Source organism: Echiichthys vipera, assembly GCF_963691815.1.
Source record: "Echiichthys vipera genome assembly, chromosome: 15".
Taxonomy (NCBI): domain Eukaryota; kingdom Metazoa; phylum Chordata; class Actinopteri; order Perciformes; family Trachinidae; genus Echiichthys; species Echiichthys vipera.
The window spans coordinates 21,944,489-21,965,352 of NC_139840.1; the positions used below are offsets into that span (position 1 = coordinate 21,944,489).

The following is a 20,864-nucleotide window of genomic DNA, read 5'->3' on the forward strand; positions in this document are numbered from 1 at the left end:
TTACATGTTCACGATAGACAATGTGTCCGCAATTTGACCACGATAAGGTTCTTTTTTCTTTTTCCTCCCTTATAGAAAAGAATAGAATAGAATTACTTTAATGATCCCAGACTGGGAAATTATTTTGTAACAGCAGCAGTGGGTCAGCAAATAAAACACTTTGTACATAGCATACGTAGAATCCAATATATACATAGTGTAAATATACAGTGCACAGTGTGCTATAAACAATAAACAATAATAATATATACAACAAAACAGTAGAGAGAGCAGAGTTCTCTGTCAGGCAGAGATGAGAGAGTTGTTATATACAGTGATGGATTGTGGCAGGAAAGATTTCCTGTATCTGTTGCTACGACAGCGAAGCTGAAGTAGCCTTCTGGAGAAGGTGCTCCGCTGTCTGACCAGTGTGAGCTGGAGAGGGTGGAGAGGATGATCCATGATGGATAACAGTTTTTTCAGTGTCCTCCTCTCCACCACAGCCTCCAGAGTGTCCTGTTTGCAGCCAATCACAGAGCCAGCCTTCCTGATCAGTTTATCCTGCCCTTATAGAAAAAAAATGCAAAATTGGAAAATAAAAAAACAAATGACCTATAACCTACCTCTTTGGGTTCTTGACCTCGCGTCATAACCTTCAAAACAAGCAGCGTAAATGCATAATATATACGTATGGTGTGTATGTTTATACGTGTGGCCATGGTCTGCTCCGCCCCCTGCAGGCGTGTGCAGGCTGCTATCATCAGTGATGTCTGGAACAGAGTCTCACACCGACAGAGAGGAGGACTACAGGTTCCTCCACAGCATGTTGATGGAGAAGAAGCTTCACCTGCTCTTTAAGGTGAAGAAGAAACATATGCGCTACAGCGATTCGTGCTTGTTTACATCCACCCGTTTCAGTCACAACATGGACTTATTAACTTGTTTAAGGAGCAAAATACAGCGTTTTTAGTAGCATAACACAATAAAACTCTATTACATGTATAATCAAAGTGTCACTTAAGTCAAAGTTCACAAGTATTATCAGCAAAATGTACCTAAATTATCAAAAGTAACAGTACAATACTATACATGTTCTATATAATGTTAACAGGAAGCATGGCTCCTGTCAGTGTTACTCTATATTATATATTAAAAGTATGTATAAGCTCATAATAGCTTATTATTAGAATCATTACTTGAAGTTGCACTGACACCATTCTGACACTTTGTTTTTATACACTGCTGCTCTTGTCTTGTTTTGTCGATGTCCATGTGTGCGTTTTATATTTTTTACTTTTATAACGTCTAAGTTATTTTGTCTTATTTCATCGAGAATAGTCAAACAAAGTTTCATTGTACATCCTGTATAATGGCAATAAAGATTCACTCAATCATTTATACGAATGCATTAGTATCAAAGTGGCATTACAATGTTACAGCTGGTCAAGATGGAGCTAATCTTAACTACTTTATTGTCTATACTGTTTGGTAATCGATACAATTAGTGGAAAAGTACAAATATTAAGTGGTGGAATACCCCAAAATGATCTACAGTACTAGAAACAGATCACTTAAATGCAGTTTCACATAAACAAAACTACATTAAGCATTTTAACTTTTATTTTGAAATTGCTGTGTTCCAGTCCTTGTACACTGCATAATTTAGTACAAGTAAATAATATTTTGTCATCATAAATTAATGTTATTAGTAGCAGAAGTGGTAGTAGATGTACTTTCAGTTGCAGTTAAAGTGTCTTTTCACTGCGGAGAAACTTTTACTGTGATGCTGTTCTGACTTGACAGATCCATGAGCGGTTGAAGCGTTTTGAGAAGCGAAGCCCCATCCCGGTCCAAGAGTACTCTGCGAGTCTGGCCTCAGAAGTAAGCGACTCTCTCCAAACATCTTTTGCAGATAGATGTGCTGGACGGTTCGACCGCAGGGGGGGAAACAGGGAGGATTTTTCATCGTTAGAATGGTTTCCTCCACGTATGGACGACTTTGCTGTCACACAGAAGCACGGATGGAATGTAGAGTCCTTCTTATGTGCGTTGAATTATGAAATGTTATCTCGAAAATCTGTCAGCTCGGATTGTATCACTCGAAAGGCTGTCTTTTATAGCAGATACCGTTTCGTATCTGCATGCCAGGAGTTAGGTCACTGAGGACAACAGTGCCGAGCAAAAGGCTGCTAGAATCATTTTGTGTGTAGTCTAACGTTTCAGGTTGGAGGGATACACTTAATTTCACATTTAAGATGAAGTGACAGAGAGCGCTCCCACTGCAGCTGTGACTCAAAGAAGGCACGACCAGCGTCTATTCACTTCAGATGTGCATCAAATTTCGTATACCAGTCCTCTTCATTCTTGTGACCAACCAATCACTCCTATATATCCATCGCATCGCACTACAGTACCTTCCTTAAACCCTTTTGGTCATGTTCGAACCTTCATTTCCTGATTCCTCTTTTTTCCTGGACAAAGTGTTAAACAAGGATGTTCTTTTTACACTTTTCCTTTACGCTACGCTTTCACCTTTTCTTCTCTACACCACCTTCCTTCCATTATCTCTATTCTTCCCCTTTCTCTGAATCATGTCCCCTTTTCTCTCCATTTGTTTTCCTTCGTCTTCTCCCTATACCCTCCGCACCGTATTCCCTGCCATGTTTCCATACTGTCTATCTACCCCTGTCCTCTCCCCCAAACTTCTCTCCATCTCCTTCTCTTCACTCCCTTTGCTTCAGATTCTGTTCGACAGCCACTCTCCGCCTGGCTTAAATCATCAGGACCTACTGGAAGGGCCAAACCATGGGTCTGTTTCCCCTCAGAGAGGCTTCTGTTTGCTCACAGTGGAAACTAATGACCTTCATGCATTGTGTCTCTGGAGTGCGCCTCTACATCTTGAAGCAGTAGAAGTCATTACAGTAATATGCTTGACAAGACGGGCGACTGCACACAGTCACTCGCCGCCTCTCCACTTGCCGCTGATGGTCAAGGCTGCTCTGTTTTAGCTGTCGCCGCAGCTGTCGTGTAGCCTTGAACATTCGGGAGCTTTTTTTTCCGACGGTGGCTAAAAGACACAAAACCAAAAAAAAAACAGGAACGCAGACAAATCATATCCCGATGAGGTGAACAGGGCCATATGAAAGTGTAGAAATAATGAGAGTACTGATGATGTGTCGTTGCAGTCTGAATCAGATACAAGTTGACTTTCACTAACCCTTTTTGTCCCCCTGCTTGTTTCTGTCTCTCTTGGCCGGTGCAGCGTAGACGAGAGCAAACCTCACTCAGGCTATGATATAAATGTGTACCTCTAATTATAAAAAATATATCCTGCCCTTCCTTCTCTTTTTCTCTGCTTCCAGTTGGCAGAGGAGCTGATATACCAAGGCTGGAGAGATGAAGTCAAAGAACTGGTTGCCCTCTTTTCCAAACCCAACTTTAAGGTGAAGAGTATTTCCTTCCATGGTGATGTGTTCCTGTAGCTTCACAAGTATGTTGACCGAAAATTCCCCCATAGTCCTTTGCCTAGTTAAATGACGTCATTGCCTACCAATTAAAAACACCACTCTTAAAATAAATAATTCAACGTCTTGCAAAATGCGCTTGTTTGCTTTCTTTCCAGTAGTTATTAAAGAAGATTGGTACCACTCCTTTGTATGTATGATCATATGAAGCTACAGCTATTAGCCGGTTAGCTTAGCTTAGCACAAAGACAAGTAATAACTGCAACTTGACATTTTTAAACTTCCGTTTTGTACTGATTAAACAAATAAGATATAACTTGTTAGGCTAGCTGTTTCCTCCTATGTATGTAGATAGTTAAACTTTGAAAAATTAAGCTACAGACAGGAGATGATTACTAGCTTAGCTTAGCAAAAAGACTACTCTAAAGATAAAAAAAATAATTAAACCTGCACCTAAAGTTCACAATTTACACATTACATCTAGTTATCGGTTTCCCTCTATTTTCAGGTTACTATATATCTGAGAGAAGTATCATGTTTACCAATTACCCATTGCCATGGTATGGTTACCTTACCTTAGCTTAGCATAAAAGACTGGGAGCATGGGGAAACAGCTAGCTTTGCTCTGTCCAAAATGTATCAGCTTAACTCTGAAATATGTCATTGTTTTACACTTTGGTTTTTGTACAAATCAAACAAATCAGATATAGTGCGGATAAGTGAATTTTACGAGTGCCAGTAAGCAAACTTGTGTTGCTTTTAGATGGAGACATGATTAAGTTTAATAATCTTTATTCTACGTTTATAAAGCTAACTGGCTGCTAGCTCAAGCTTAATATATAACAGACAGAGATCCACTCGCAAGAAAGCGAATCAGCGTATTTCCAAACATGTTGAACTGTTCCCTAAAGCGACTTCTTAATATATGTAATATTGCCGCACACACACACATAAACCTGCCCAAAGCTGTGCAGGAGTGCAGTTTTCTTACTGAAGCATATCCTGTAATTGCCATTCACACGGACCATTTATGAAGCAAGAATGTAATCCATTTGTTTTGCTTCCTTCTACTTCAGTGCCCCAATGGATCATTAACAATAAAGGAAACCTACTCATGAATGGTGCGGTTACATGTTCAGTCATTTTTCTTGACAAAGCTAACACTAGAACTGTAATCTGAGCAACTCATTTCTGGAAGGATTTCTCTTGCAGGAATGCTTCATTTGAACTGTTCTGATGTTCTGTTTACACACACATCAAAAGGCCTATATGGGTCACACAAAGCGACACATTAATCCAACTGTAACTTCTATTTAAATGTATGTCACCTAATCATTTTGCCCACTCAGAGGTGCTGACATTTATTAACCACACCGGAATTGAAGTTAATCGACTCTCTAGTTATGTTTATTAGTGTTCACTCATGTAGAGGCCCAGACTACTAAAATGCATGTTTCCTTATTTTAGATCTGCTGACAGTTATATTTCAGACACACACACACACACACACACGCACACACACGCACACACGCACACACACACACACACACACACACACACACACACACACACGGGGCGCATGGTTTTCCAGTAAGCTGCAGGAGTTGTGGCTTTTCTTAATGAGGAGCTGAAGGCAGCCGAGAACTAACAGGTTTGTTTAAACAGTCTTAATGACCTGTTTGTTCTTGGCCCTAACGCAGGAGCTCACACATACTTATGAGAGACTCAAGGTATAATATTCTGTGAATGAATGTTTGTTTTTTGAAAACCTGTCCCTGAAAGTGGCCAGAGACACATTGCTCACGCGCTGGCAGCTTCCGAGCAGAGCAACCGTTGATGGACAACGCGGATAAGTAGACTAACTGACAGACGGATTGGCTGATTGTTAAAATGAAGTTGATGAGCAGATGTTCCCCCTCTTCTTCTTCTTCTTCTTCTTCTTCTTCTTCTTCTTCTTCTTCTTCTTCTTCTTCTTCTTCTTCTTCTTCTTCTCCTTCTTCAATATTACAGTAAATTCCCTTCTTTTGAAATTGTACCTGTTGTTTAACCAGAATAAAAAACCTGGAGTTTTTTTTTTTGCACGGCCAAAGTTACAAAGAATGAACTGAAGTGAACTGTCTGGGCGTTGATAGTGACTCATATAATATCAATGCACAGTCCCTTCACTGGAGTTTGTGTTGTTTGAGCTGAGCCAGTGTGACTGTTTGTGTTAGTAGTGTGGGGGGTTGCTTTCAGGTGGCCCACAGGCTGGCAGGACATTCCAGACAAAATTAAATTTGGCATGTTGGCACCGGCAACTTTGAAGGTTTGCGACCAAAATAAAGTGCTGTATTTGGATTCAATCATCGTAGTAAGTGCAGGCAGGCCAGCCAAACTTATTGGAATTTTTGCACAGTCTCAGTCACCTTCAATTAGTCAACAGATTGGTGGCATTTGTGTTTGAGTGCTTACCAGCTTACAATTACATGTAACCATCTCCAGTTGGCCTTAAAATGTTGGTCTAAACATGTCCTGGTAAAACTTGTGATAGTGGTTCTTCAGGGCGCTTCCATCTTAAGTTGACGACATTAAATGAACTGACTTTTGCAGTAATTACACTGGCATTTGTTCACAATGCTGAATTTGACAGCAGCTTGACAGCCAGCACGTCGGTTTCCATTTTGTTTGGAGTGTTCTGCTGGCCTCAGCCAGAGCCATTTTTCCACACAGAGTGAGATGCATGAGAGGATGCTAGACACTGTGCCACATCTGTTCACAGCACTAAGAACTCAAAGAGACATACCTGAATGCAGATCAGCACCGTCACTGTATTTCTGTTTCCTCCACAGAGTCTGCTGTCTGTCCATGACGCGATAGCTCAGAGAGACTTTGAGCCTTCTCTGCTGCCAGTACCTGATGATGTACTAGAGGAGGAAGAGGATTCAGTCAAAATTGTCAGTCTGGTCAAAACCAAAGACCCCCTGGTCAGTGAAAATGTGTTTATGTTTCAGAGGTTAGTAATGAGATAGATAGGCATTTAAATGAAGAGTCTGTCTCATTCTAAATGTGCAGCTAAAGCCAGCAAACAGTTTGCTTAGCTTTGAAAGAACATTGGAAACAGGAAAAAGCTAGCATGGCTCTGTTGAGAGGCTTGATTTGTTTATTATTTTCTTGACACAACCAGAGTGAGATCGAACATGTTAATTAGTAGGTTTTGGAGTTGTTGGAAGCCCAGGCCAGCTGTTTTGCTATTTCAAACCTCTTTGCTAAGCTAAGACTAGAGATCTTGTGATGGGATCACACCAGATGCGAACCCAAATCGGGCCATCGGTGTAGTGGGGCAATGGCCCTTTCCCTACTTTCTACACCTCTACTTCCACCCCCTTTTGCTTGGATCACACCCATTATGGAACTTGGCCCTTATTTTTTATCTCCACTACACACCTGTAATGTTTCGTGACTTTGTTACCTGTGTATCTTGCACAGTTGCAAAGCTATCACGGTATCACACTTGGCAAAATACTCAAACCACCTCTGTGGTAATTCCTGCTACAGTAGGTGTCTCCAGGACACATTTTGCCATGACACACACACAATCGGCACCCCATACTTACACACACACACACACACACACACACACACACACACACACACACACGCACACACACACGCACACACACACACACACACACACACACACACACACACACACACACACACACACACACACACACACACACACACACACACAGACTCACAAGGTAAAAACAATAGCAGCGTTGCTGTCGCAGCTGGTACTAAGCTCATGCTGGCTCCAGCTGCATATTTATGTCAGTGGAATCAATCAAATAAAGAAAGTAAATAACTCTACTGTAATATAAATATAAATAACTGTCTTTAAAGCATATGACTCTAAAAACAAATAAAAATGCCACTGCCTTTCTAATTTGGTCTACCTGGTCTCGTAATGCACACAAAACAAACACAAATGTAAGTATTTAAGTTAAGACAACCATGTAACAGGACAACTTAGACATTTGTAATTTGTCCAGCCACGGTACCTGACATACACAGGCAGTTCAAAGAAATCTATATACTCAAGTGACAGCTGAATTATTCTCTGGTGACTGAATTTATGTCATGTTGTCAAACTGCGTGACTGCTAAAGCCATGTATGCCAAGGTGTAGCAGGACTGCAGCCCTTGGAATGACAGGAAACATACAAAAAAGTTTCCTGCAGCAGACAGGAATGTTCAGCGTCAATTCTTCCACATCTTTGTTGGCATATATCTTCTGTGACGCACAACATAGTTTCAGCATTGTTGTGTGAGTTTGTGTGTGTGCAGATTTACACATGTGTATATGTACTGTATATCCACTGCAAGGCTACGTCTTTTAAATGAGTCCTTTAAAGCCGCATTGAGCATTAAAATGGATTGGGATCATTTATCTTCTGTTTCTGATGTAAATCAACTTGTTTCAAGGTCTTTAATCATAGCTAATTTTCTTGATACTACTGGAATGATCTGCCTTGTTCCACGCGGTTCAGAGCCATTGTCACTTATTTCTGGAAATTTCCTGGATCAAGTGAAAATGGACTGAAAACGAATCATAGTACAAAGAGCGCATACCTCCGCCAAGGCCGCAAAATCCTCTAAATTTGTTATTTTAATAATAAAACAGTACAGATTTTTTCTATCTGCGCCTGGATCATGCTTTTCATAAAATATATATAGTTGCGGACAGCTGTGGAGTACATTTGCCAGGTTTTTTGATTTTTACTCAAGTAGATCCAGTAGTTCATTAGCAGAAATGTTCAAAAACACCCTCACACACAAAGGTAAAAATCCCGGATTTAAATCAAAATACATTTGTTTCTTGTGGCCTTACTTACATTGAAATCTGTTAACAAGTTTTTTCAAACATCCCCTTCATAAAATACAACAAAACAGCGCAAAAAATAACCCTTATGGTGGAGAGGTTAACTTTGAGAGTAAAATATGACAATAATTTACTTAATGATGCACATTCTTTAAAGTGTGTATATATTCTTGTGTGTTAGTGTTTGAGCTTTGAGAGCAGAATGTGCTTAGGACCAATAATAGAGAACATACTTTTGTATTGATCCCAAAACTAGATTGGAAGGGGACTGACCTTTTTCTGACACGGCCTCTTTGATCGATCCAGCATGTTCCCGTTTTTCCAGACAACGGGGTTACACCCGAGCGTGATTGTAGTCAGCTACACAAGATGCTCTTTCCATTGTGATTTGCTCCACATCAATAACATCTGTTGAAAATGATGCTGATTTGGATAACCTTTTCCAGCGCTTTGTGTGTTACATGAAGTCAGCCAAATAAACAAAGCCGTCTTGATACAAATACTCTAAATAAGAAGCTTGTCTGGACTGTAATAAATCCAACAATTTTCACTGTCCATCGCTTGACTGCTTTGTCCATCATCCTTTCTTTCACTGATCCCCAACCTCAAGGGGGCAACAATTAAGAGGGATAAATCCACCGGGGCTATTGTTGTGGCCAGGATCATGAGAGGAGGTGCAGCTGATAAAAGTGGTAAGCTGAAAAACTCTCTCACACTACCTTTATTTTAGGTTATAGTAGCATAATGATGGTGCTTTAGTAAAAGCATGTTACAGAGAAGAGCATGAGGTCCAAATTTTCACATTGTACTGTATTTCCAACACTTTGAAGGCCTGATCCACGAAGGAGACGAGCTGAAAGAGGTGAATGGAGTCTCACTGGAGCACAGGAAGCCAAAGGAGATCCTTCCTCTTCTGGTTAGTCTCGCCTTCTCCCCTGTACGGGCACGTTGTTTGATTCAATGTCTCCTCATTGGATGTTTCTGTTTCCTTCTCTCCTCTTGTTCTCAACTTTTCCTTTCCTCTTTTCAGTGTTAAAGTGTAATTCCGGCGCAAAATCATCCCATGGTCTTTTTCGGCACTTAGCCATCAAGAAAGTTTTTTTTTTTTTGTGTAAGAACTGTTAACCGAAAAATCTGGGAGAGTCGCTAACAGCCGGACGTGGCTAACACTGATGAGATCAGGGCAGTACAGTGAAGGCATTAAAACGTCTTTTTTAACCACTAATACTGCTCAAAATATCACCAAACCTCTGCAGCAGCATGAGAAGAGTACTTATACATAAAAGGAAGCACAGAAAACGTAGTAAGTGAATCCCAGAGTTTATTAAAAGAGTGTTTTGAAAGACTTATCAACTGGCCCCTGTACCAGCTCCTCTCATAGTAAAGTCCATTCAAGTCGATTACCAAAGTCAATCCAAAAGGAAGGAGCCCCATTGGTGCTTTATTTTATGTGAAGGGACTCTTCTCATGCTTCTGCAGAGGTTTGGTGTTATTTTATTAGTGGTTAAAAAAGACCTTTTAATGCCTTCACTGTACTGCCCAGAGCTAATCAGTGTTAGCCACGTCCGGCTGTTAGCGACTCTCCTGGATTTCTCCATTATTAGTTTATACAGGAAAAAAACTCTCTTGATGGCTTATTTGATCTAAGTGCCAAAAAAGACCATGGGATGATTTTGCGCCAGAATTGCACTTTAAGAATAAGTCTGACATGAATAAAACCAACAAAGCCCCAGTTCATGTGTCAATACCTTTCAATTTCTCTACCATGTCTTTGTCTATCACCTCCAATCAGTATTCGTTCCGATTAAAGATGTAAAACTTAAATTTCATAGCTTTGATTAAGAAAATATCTCAGTCATTTCCTAAAACAACTGGGCACTGTAGTTTTTAGCAAAGTTACTCAAACAGGAGTGAATAGTAAGAAGTAATAAGAATTCCCTGAAATATCTAAGTACTTCTTGTAACTGCTCTCGCGCAGGCTCGCTCTCAGGGTGAAGTTACATTCAAAATCATTCCTGCCTCCTCCAAGGAAGAAGTGTCATCAAAAAAGAAGGTACAGTAAATATTAACTACACATACTGTATGTTTGTGCTGTGTTAGTGTTAGCATGCACTCTATGACTGCATGGAGAAAGCTGCCCAGCTGGTTTCAGTAAAAAGAGATGAAATCAGTGGTATCTTGTGTGTTTGGTTATATTTTTGTATTTTTGCCATGGTGCTGTCACTACAGCAGTGCATTGTCAAAGCACTAAATTCAGATCAGACAGTCAAGGATAAGACACTCACTTACTCCGTTACAGTTCACAGCTTTCGGTCATTTAAACACTTGATTTATCATTTTGCACACATCACATGCATTGAGCCACATCAGCTCAACGCTTTAACACTAACAATGAATCTGCGCACCTTATGTGGAAAATTTCAAGTTCCACATGTCCTTTTTTTTTTTAGTTTAGGAAGGATTCTCAGCCACTACCACCTCATACATGAAGTGGATGTCCAAGCTGGAAACTGTTAGAGCAAGGAGCATTTTCAATGGATTAAGACTAATTTTTTCTATGATCTTTGAATAAATGTGAAAAAAAGCACCAGACGAAGATGTTGTGTCCATTGCCAGGATACAGAAAAAGTTCACAAAGCTGGAGTGGGAATTAACTGAAGGCAAAAACATGAACGTATGTCCCTCTCCGCAGTTGTTTATGCGGGCTCTTTATGACTATAACCCTAAAGAGGATCCCAGTGTTCCGTGCAAGGATGCAGCGATAGCCTTTAAAAGGGGCGACGTCCTCCAGATTGTCAGCATGGATGATGACACCTGGTGGCAGGCCTGTCGCCTCGGGGAGAGCAACACTCGGGCAGGGCTGATCCCCTCGCAGCAGCTCCATGAGAGGTGCTCATTTTACGCTTGTTTACTTGACAGCAACATGTTCACTCACTTGAAACCATAATATCTATAAGACATTTTGATTAAATACTGTTTTGATATAGCCCAGTGTATATTGCTTTCCGCAGGAGAGTTGCAGTACAGCGACCTAAGGCCCTGTTCAAGCCTCGACTAGTCAAACTACCAGGTGACAAGCCGAAATTTGTCCATAAAATCACCACACCTGAAAAGAATAAAAACCTTTTAACACTTTCCAATAAACACATTAGAGCTCCTTTAGCGCTAGGCTGAGAGGTGACAGGTCATGTCTGAAGATCGAGGTCACGGGTGAGCTCTGCTGGCCTCCTGTTGTACTCACTGCTTTTGTTTTCTCCACATGCTCCACAGATGAGGGGGAAGGTACTGTCTGTTTGAATTTGCTTTCGAAAACTTACCTTGAGCATAATTTACATCATATAACACATGCGTATGATTTAGGTTTTGGTTTGGGGTTTTTAAAGATATAAAGAGGTGTATTATCCAAAGATAATATAACGCTGTGTTTCCAAAATGGAGAGAATTCTTTTAAATGTTCCTTCAAGCAGGTTTATAGCATCTGGCCTTCTTCAGTGTACTAGTTTTTGCTAACAATCCATTTGTAAGAGTAAGGTAGTTATTAATGTTTCTAAATTGTGGATATCATTTCTAAATAAAACTATTATTAGAATTTCCAAAGCAAAATATTAGTACATTTGGGTCAGAACATATGCTAATGCTTTAAGTATGAAATTTCAGAGCAATGCATGTGTCATCCCCTTGTGGTTTATGTCCGCGATTTCCTCACTCTTTCCTCTTCTCTCTTCCTGTTTTTCCAGTCGTGGAGGATGTAGACTACGGAGCTATAACAGGGATCCATATTGGTGAGATGTTTGACTTGTTCCACTCAAAATCCCACTTTCCATACTGGAAAAGGGAACAGTATGATACAGGACAACAGAACTCAGGACAATTTGGCATGACAGCTCACAACAAGACACATATATTGAATATATATTAAACTTAGCAATAAAAATAGATGGAGAAAAACCAGCAACAAAAGAGGGCCCTGGTTATATTAACAGTACAAACCGGTTCATATGATGATGTAGTTTTGTGGTTTTGGGGGATTTGAGGGGGAGGGCTAGAACAGCAAATGTGGTTATGGCCTTCCCATTTATCCCATTTGTCTTGATCTCATGGATTGGATATGATGTGCTTGTGTGTGTTTGCGTGTGTGCATGTGAGCAGTGCAGGATGTGCATATGGGGGTGTGCACTTGCTGATTGTAAAAGGCTCCTGACGTCTTTACAAGGCAAGGTAATTACAGATGTTGCATTATATCAGCTCCAAAAGTCATGTGCATTTAATAATGTGCATTTCATCTCATCCCAGGCCAGCTTCCACCTGATGACGTGCTCCAGACTCTGTGTTTCCTCTTTGTCTGACATGTAAACCTTTATCGATGCTGCACAACCAAGGAGAAGGGAAATAGATACACAAGTAAAAGCATGGTGAAGGGGGGGACTGGCTCACAGGTTGAAGGTTTTTTGTAGATTGCTTGTAGTTATTTGTCTGTTCTTTGAAAGGACAGACAAATAACTACAAAATTCAGGGAAATATGTTTATTTGTTTTCTTATTTGAGAATGAGGTAAGAAGATAGATACCTCTCTGATGTTGGTCCGTTCAATATTGAGCTTAAAGCCAAGGACTAGTTAGCTTAGGTTAGCATAAAGAGGAAGCACATAAACATTTTTAAAGCCAACTTGTTATTTTGTTTTAATTAAACAAATGACAGTTAGTGAGCATTAGAGGTGCTGTCTATGGTGCTGCTTTCTGAGCCAAGCTAACTAGTCTTTTTCCTGTGCTGTGCTAACCTTACCTAACCTTGCTCGTCAGATCAGACGTCATTTGAAACTGTTTGGAAAAAGTGCAGGCACTTTTAAAACATACCTGGCAGGTGATTGGATGAACCATCTGACTAGCAAAGTTAGTCGCAAGCGTGCATGTTTTTGTGATATTAAGAGAATTTAGCTACGGTGCAAGGTAAAAGCAAAGAGTGACTGTACATTTTCGGCTGCGCCAGTGGAATAAAATGTTATACACTTCAAGTCTCCTAATTTGGCGTCATGTGGATGAAAGATAAGTTAAATTTGCATAATTTTATATATTTTCTTACGCTAACATTGGATATTTACACAGCTAACAGCCATATTAACATTACAAAAAGTAATTACATGAGGCGTTTACGAACGTTAGTTGACGATAGCTGCGCTGTGTTGCCAGATCTTTCAAGAGTTTGTTGCTGAGACAGAGACGGGTCTCCAACAAAGTTCATTTTCTCCTCCCATTTTCTTGTCTAAAAAGGCACTAAGTTCCATTTTACAGCGACTTTAACGGACAGACATGACAACTGTATTGATCTTCTCGTTTAATTCTACACAAGAAAGCGACGTATTTCCCATTATGTCGAACTATTCCTTTAAATAGTAAAAACTTATTCCATACCACTTAAGTGCCCTAAATGTTGCTTAATACTGCGAATGTGCGTCCACTCCACTCTTGTGTACTGCAGCCTATATCATAGCATCTTGACAGGAAGGGCCCAGGCCCAGTTAATGACATGCATTGCATGTATTCACTCTCCTCTCAGTCTTATCTCTACTCTCACCCTAATTTCATACTATAGAGTGAAGCAGAAATAGTTGCAGCACTTCCAAAAATGTACTACGGTTTTACAGCTGAGAGCCTTTTCAGTAACAAATGGGTAACTTCACTGCCAGGATTACTTAAGATTGACAATTACGATATGTTTTCCTCTAGAACTTATTTGATTTTTAGGAAATACGATTTCTCCTTTGCTGTAGGTTTTGTACAGTATGTATTGCCCTCTAACATTTCTTAGTGAAATCATCAACTTAGGTCCCATGTAAACAAAAGTTTGAAATCTCCCCTCATAGTGCCATGTTTGCTAAAATGAAGCCCAGGGAGGAAATGGACAGATATGCTTACAAAGTGAAATTGCAGCTTACGTCAAAGAAAGCCTGGCAGCATCACTTAGCAGCAGTTAACATCATGAAAGAGCGGCGACTTGCCAAGCCAGGCCAGGCCAGACCATAGTCGCATGGCAGACGCTGGCTGTCAGACGGTCTACAGGCCACGCGTGACAGACCGTGTTGTCGTCTGTTGACTCAGATTTGTGCTGTTCAGGAAAGGGGGTTGACAGCAGAGTTTTGGTGGCAGTGTTGATGGTTTCTTAGATGGTCCTCTCAAAATATGTCCAAGTGGTGCACAAAGGAAAGCAGTGTTGCTGAATAGTGGAAGTAAATGAAGTCTTGAATAAACCAAGCCTCACACACGTATTAACGTATAAAGGTACGCAAGTTATCTCAAAAATCTGACCAAAATAAAGGTAAATACCATGAAAATTGATCAAATATACCATCATGATGGATAAATATGGCCTAGTTTTAACATTCTTCTTGTCCAGTTGCTTAGAATTAAGAGAATAATATGTCATATAATATTTTTAACAACGGATCGAATGATTTGTGTAAGGTCAAAGGGGTCACTCATAGCAATGAACCCATGTCGAACTGTCACCTGACTCTACAGTTCCCCTCTGCTCTACAAACTGGTTTGGCCTCTTTCAGCTAATTGTTTTGGTTCACTTTCACCACTTCCTTCAACCTAAAAAAAATCCTGTGTGTGCATCCTGCCCAGCACCGAATGGCAGACAGACAAAGTTAGTAATAGCTGGTGAACTTGCTGCCTTTGAGCAATTAGCTTGAAAACAGAGCTAAAATGAGAGGGAATAATAGACGTACATTTCAGAGGTGGCTCCAAATGCTAATGCTAATGCTCTGTACCTGCTGGATGTGTAAAGTAATAGAAGATTGTTTCCTCACACATTCACCACATCAACCTTATAAGCTGATAATATGCCAGATGTTGTGTTGCGTTGAATTCAAGTGGCCAAAAGCTCACTAAATGCAGGTTTAAGGCCTTTCACAGTGATGCTGTTCTCCTGTTTTCAACAATACACCTGGTTCACTCTTTCTCTTTTCCAGCTGGTTTAAGAAGGAGTTTCCGACGCGGGAGAAAAAGCAATTGGGCCAGAGAAGCGGCTCGGTCCAGGAGATGGAGCACAGGGGTACACGGCTCAGTTCGTCCCCCTACTTACATGAAGGTGATCCCCTACCATAGAGACCCCAAAGACAGACACCGTCTGGTCGTTCTGGTTGGTACGTATGAGCTTAACATGCAGAAAAAGCCATCAATTTCCCATCTCGCGTGAAAAGTTTGTTTTGAAAGAACAATGCCAAAAGCTTGTATTATACACTCCTATTAGTCTTTGAGCAATTAGTGTGATATACTCATGGACGGATTATGAAACATTGGGCCCCTGGGCACAGACATGTGAAAGGCCCCCGTCTACAGAGGAACAACACACACTAAAGAGTCTCTGAGTCTACTGTTTGCATCTGTTTTAATTTGTTTTGCATCTGTTTTTAGTCAATTTGAGTCCTTTTTTAGTCATTTTGCGTCTGTTTTGCATTTGTTTCTGGAGGTTTTGAATCTATTTGAGTCATTTTGCATTTCCTTATGGTAGTTTGGGATAATTTGTAGTCACTTTGTCTATGTTTTTGGTCATTTAGCATCTCTGTGATTGTTTTGTGTTGGTTTTTTTGTGAGTCAGGGCCCCTGACCCTTTGGGCCCCCAGCCCTGTACCCAGTAGGCCCCTTCAGTAATCCATCCATGGATGTACCCTATGCATAACATGTTCACAACATGGTATACAATGTCTATAGCATGGTAGTTACTGCGGTTATATGTACAGTATTGCACATTGTGGTCTATTGTGGTCTGTTTTATATCATCTTACTGCCTTTTAAAAACAACATGATCCCATTTACTAAAAGTACGGCATTATTGAAGCAGCTGTTGATGAAAAGAAAACGGTAATGCATTGATGAAGATTTATGTCCCCACTGTTGAGCGCAAAAACAATCCTTTCCCATCAGAACCACATAAACACTGTCAGAGAACTCCAAGTCAGAATATATTGTGTTCTCTTAAGTTACCAAGTGGCCCACCCCAGATTCACTTCTCTGCCAATCCTACAGGCCTGCTCTATGTATTTTTTGAGCTATATCTCTCCCCGGGGAATTTTACATTGAACCCTGCTGAAGGTCTTTTTAATGTCACATTTTGAAACAACTGTAGGTCGTCTGTGACTGAGGGAAATCAAAGAAGAGAGAAGAGAAGGGCAGAGATGCAAGAAGAAGGAAGGCAGAGAGGAGAGAAAGACACCGAGCTGAAGAGGTGCAAAAGCAAAACCAGATAGAGAGCAGATAAATGATAGGTGAATGGAGGGAAGGGGATGAGTGGATGGTGAATAAGATCCCTCATAATGTCAGCCAAGTGCTCCATCATTAAAACTGGAACAGTTAAGACATCTTGGATTTAGATTTAGACCTCTTTAATTGAGTTGGAGTTTACCCCGACTCTGGATTACATTTTACTGTCTGCTGCGAAGGCTCTTCATTGACTGGAGGTCATCATTAAGAATATATAGCTTATTGGCAATGCAAGTTATAGACGGGGAAACTAAAACCTGGATCATTAAAACAGGACCAGCTGGATAATGTTTGACCAGCTTGGAAATATATCCGTTTTTGTTTGCGTTGCATACGCACTTCGAATGAAACAAAAGGCCGTTATGCCCCAGGAAAGTTGGTGAAAGCGACTGCCAGCCACTTTAAGCCCCATAGATCATGTAACTCTTAAAAAAAAAAAAAGAGGTCAAGGAGAAAGTATCCACAGAGTCTGATGATGCTCCTCTCCAGCTCCGTGGAGCATCTGTGAAAGACATCAGCAGTGTACGAGTGGAGAGTCTATAAACTTGATATTTTGTAATGTATCGAGCTCATGCAACGCTGTGATGGAAAAGGCAGGTATGTCAGGAATCCTACTTTCAGACGGCACTCCATTAGAGTCTGATGCAATCTGGGGCTGCACAAACCTGCTTTAGAAGAAAATCCCAGATGCTCCCGTATGTGTAAGTGTGTGTGTGTGTGTGTGTGTGTGTGTGTGTGTGTGTGTGTGTGTGTGTGTGTGTGTGTGTGTGTGTGTGTGTGTGTGTGTGTGTGTGTGTGTATGCTTATGTGTGTGTGCTTCATCCTGTGCATCCTACACTAATATGACACTGATACCGTGTGGCTTCGCAGATGTCACGTTTGGATGTGATGCTATGGATTTTCCAGAGGGCATTGGAGCATTTAACGTTCGATAGAGACACCGGCGGAGAAAAAGAGCAGGGCATGGTTGGAGAATAATTTTCAGACTGAAATCAATATGAAATCAGAGCCCTGTCTGTCTGTCTGTCTGACTCTCTCTCTCTTTCTCTCTCGCTCCCTTTCTCCTGCTATGATGATAAAGACAGATGTGTCACCAGGTCACGAAGCCTATGGTGATGTCGGACCTGTGAGGAAAATGTGAATGCACGGTGATATTGGGAATTAATACCCACATACAGAACACAGTGTTTTGTTCTTTGTCTCAAGGGCCCAGCGGCGTTGGCGTCAACGAACTGAAGAGGAGGCTCCTGCTCTCGGACCCCGACCGCTACGGTGTCACTGTGCCGTGTAAGACAGACATTCCAAAACTCTCACCTTTATCCTCCTGCGCACACAATGGTTTCTCATCTCCTCAGAGCCGTCTCTTTAGCCTCCCGTCCTGCTCTCTTTCAGACACCACGCGTGAGAAGAGGAGGCAGGAGAATGAAGGGGTGGATTATCATTTTGTGTCGATTCACATGTTCGAAGAGGATATTCTCAATCATAGGTACATAAGCAGGTGTCACTCTTTACGTTTCCTTTCCCATGGTGTTAAAAAAAGTCCCACCCCCTCACCATTTTTCACAGTAATGTCCACCATTTCTAGGGATGTCTAATCCCCATTTTATGCTCTCTTACTGTCTTTTCCTGCCTGATCTTGTCCCTGTTTCTTTCTGCATTTAGATTTATAGAATATGGGAGATACAGAGGACACTACTATGGAACAAGTCTAGACTCTGTGCACAGAGTGATGGCTGAGGGCAAGGTGTGTCTCCTGGATGTGCACCCTAATGTGAGTATTGTGCCATTAATCATGTTTACGCAGCCAACTGCATTTGGATGATGAGTGTCTGAGGAGGGTTTTTTTTTTTCAGCCAAAATAATTCCGAGTAAATCATTGTGCTTCATACTTAGTGAAGCTTCCCTCTTGGTCAGGTCCTCCATCAAACACTATTGGCAGTGTTCGTAGTGGTCTCTAGTGATTGTTTAGAAAAACCTTAATCCCCCTCCCCCACGGAAATCGGTTTGAGTGGAGGCAATGTCAGACTGAAGATGGAAACAGACTGTACTGAACTGACAGTTCGGTCTGATATAGGCAAACCTCGACTTCTTACGCCCTGCCATTTACCAAATTAACGACCGGTAACTCCATGTGTATCAGAAGAAGCACATAACGTTCTTCACTCTCCCAACGTCAACAGTGGATTTAGCAGTTACAAGCACGGATGGATTCTAAGACGATGGGCCCCTGGGCGCAGACGTGTAAGAGGCCCCCCAATCTAGGAACAAGGCACCCAAATTCAAAGACTTTTGCAGTCGTGTTGTTTCTCTTTTTGATCATTTCACATCCATTTTTAGTTGTTTTGTATGTTTTTGTAATTGTTTTGCATCTCTCTGATTGTTTAACATCTATTTTTAGTCATGTTGCATCTTTTTTAGTGGTGGTTTGTCATCTATTTTTAATTCTTTTGTGTCTATTTCCAGTCATTTAGCATCTCTTCATGGTCATTTTGGCATCCCTATAGTCATTTTTTACTGTGGTCATTTTGCAGCACCTTTTATCAGTCAGAGCCCTTGACCTTATGGGCCCATGGGCCTGTGCCTGGCAGTCTCCTTGTTCAACACAAAATGACCATTTAAGGCTATTCAACATTTCTGAAATCCACATTGTTTCGACAGCTTATTGTTCCATAAATACTTCTACCTTCAGCTGACCTTTTTTTCCTCTGTCACCACAGAAAATAAAGCACGTGTACACACCTGAATTCAAACCATACGTGGTGTTCCTGAAGCCCCCGCGTATAGAGGAGCTACGCCTCACCAGACGGAGAGCCAAGTTCATCTGCGACGAAGAGGACAAGAAGTCAGTCAGGATCTTTTCAGTAAGACAAACTATAACACATCGAGAAACTAAAACACATTGCGCCGGGCACATGTGTGGAGTCAGGTGCTTGTACCATGTCTTGTAACATGCAGGGGCAGTGTGAGGTCAAACACCTTGGCCTCAAAGCACCCACCCAACCCCGCAGACATGCTCACACCTGAACTCCCTCACTCATGTGCACACCTTGCCTTACACATGGTTGACCCTGTGGTTTGAATTTAAGAGACGTTTAAGAGACAGGGGAGTCAAAGGCTGCTTAGTGGGTGGCTTCTTGTTCCATTACTGACGTACAGGTGAGTACATTTAGAAAGGTTACATAGTGTGTATGTATGTGTGTGTGTGTGTGTGTGTGTGTGTGTGTGTGTGTGTGTGTGTGTGTGTGTGTGTGTGTGTGTGTGTGTGTGTGTGTATGTGTGTGTGTGTGTGTGTGTGTGTGTGTGTGTGTGTGTGTCTGTGTGTCTGTGTGTAATGTATATGTGTTGGATTGACTCAATGAGGCGTTCACTTGTCTCACAACACCAGCACGTATGTTTGATGAAACATGTGGTTTAGACATGACAAAAAGATGCTAGGTCACTTTCATAAATCCCCATCTGGCTTCTCCTTCACTGTTTGACCCCGGCTGCCCGTGTTGCCCTTATTAAACCCGTGGGGTCACACACCTGTGTTGCAGCACAGATGGAGGTTGCCCAGTGCCAAGGACCACATCCCTTAGAGGGTTCAGGCATATCTTATGGGGCTGTGCTTTCAACTTGTACTCCAGCTGGTGTGAAAAGGCCTCTTATCCTTTATTCCCAGCATGAAACGACGTGTTACGCTTTGGTCAGCATAGCTGGATGGTCACGGGATCCTTTCCTTGTCCTGTTAGGTTACAGTATGTGCAGATTTCTGTAAAAACGGCTTCTCAGAGGATGTCACCATATGGTCAGGCCTTAGCTGCTCTGTTTCCATCAACATTATTTGTCCCATTTACAATGAAATCATCATTAATCTTCCGTGTTTTTAGTGCAGATTCTTTTCATCTCTTTGCTCTATGGTTAATCAAAGGACACGCAAACCAAACGATGAAAAGAGCCGAATAGAGCTATTACGAGCATCGTGTTACTACATTTTATTTACTCAGCTGTTCTTTTCTCACAGGAGGAGGATTTTGAGGACATGATTAACTTGGCCGAAACCATGGAGAGCCAGTACGGTCACCTGTTTGAAAAGGTGATCGTCAACGGAGATATCGTCGTGGCGTTCAGAGAGCTGAAGGCGGAGCTGGAGAAGGTGGAAAAGGCAGAAGTCCATTGGATTCCTGCGGAGTGGATTGGCTCTTCACCGACAAAGATGCGGAGTAGTTGTGGTCATTTGGACAGCTGGATTTGAACTTTGAACTCAACAGAGAATTTTCGGCATATTTTAAATATTTCTCTGTTTGTAAACAAGTCCCTCG

At 41.4% G+C, this 20,864-nt stretch overlaps 1 protein-coding gene across 1 annotated transcript in view; it reads left to right on the forward strand.

Annotated features, from left to right (window-relative positions):
* LOC310957976 (MAGUK p55 subfamily member 7-like) overlaps positions 1 to 20,797 on the forward strand; it is a gene marked incomplete at both ends in the record, with an annotated part of 20,851 nt that extends 54 nt beyond the window's left edge. Inside the window, 16 exons of the mRNA XM_083928744.1 lie at positions 720 to 838; positions 1,783 to 1,860; positions 3,342 to 3,422; positions 6,272 to 6,406; positions 8,914 to 8,995; positions 9,134 to 9,219; positions 10,282 to 10,356; positions 10,996 to 11,192; positions 11,315 to 11,373; positions 12,041 to 12,085; positions 15,273 to 15,446; positions 17,770 to 17,850; positions 17,956 to 18,049; positions 18,226 to 18,334; positions 19,281 to 19,424; positions 20,567 to 20,797. Of these exons, the coding sequence (XP_083784870.1) occupies positions 720 to 838; positions 1,783 to 1,860; positions 3,342 to 3,422; positions 6,272 to 6,406; positions 8,914 to 8,995; positions 9,134 to 9,219; positions 10,282 to 10,356; positions 10,996 to 11,192; positions 11,315 to 11,373; positions 12,041 to 12,085; positions 15,273 to 15,446; positions 17,770 to 17,850; positions 17,956 to 18,049; positions 18,226 to 18,334; positions 19,281 to 19,424; positions 20,567 to 20,797 (1,790 nt within the window). The remainder of the gene's footprint in view (positions 1 to 719; positions 839 to 1,782; positions 1,861 to 3,341; positions 3,423 to 6,271; positions 6,407 to 8,913; positions 8,996 to 9,133; positions 9,220 to 10,281; positions 10,357 to 10,995; positions 11,193 to 11,314; positions 11,374 to 12,040; positions 12,086 to 15,272; positions 15,447 to 17,769; positions 17,851 to 17,955; positions 18,050 to 18,225; positions 18,335 to 19,280; positions 19,425 to 20,566) is intronic.
* Between the last annotated feature and the right edge of the window lie 67 nt (positions 20,798 to 20,864).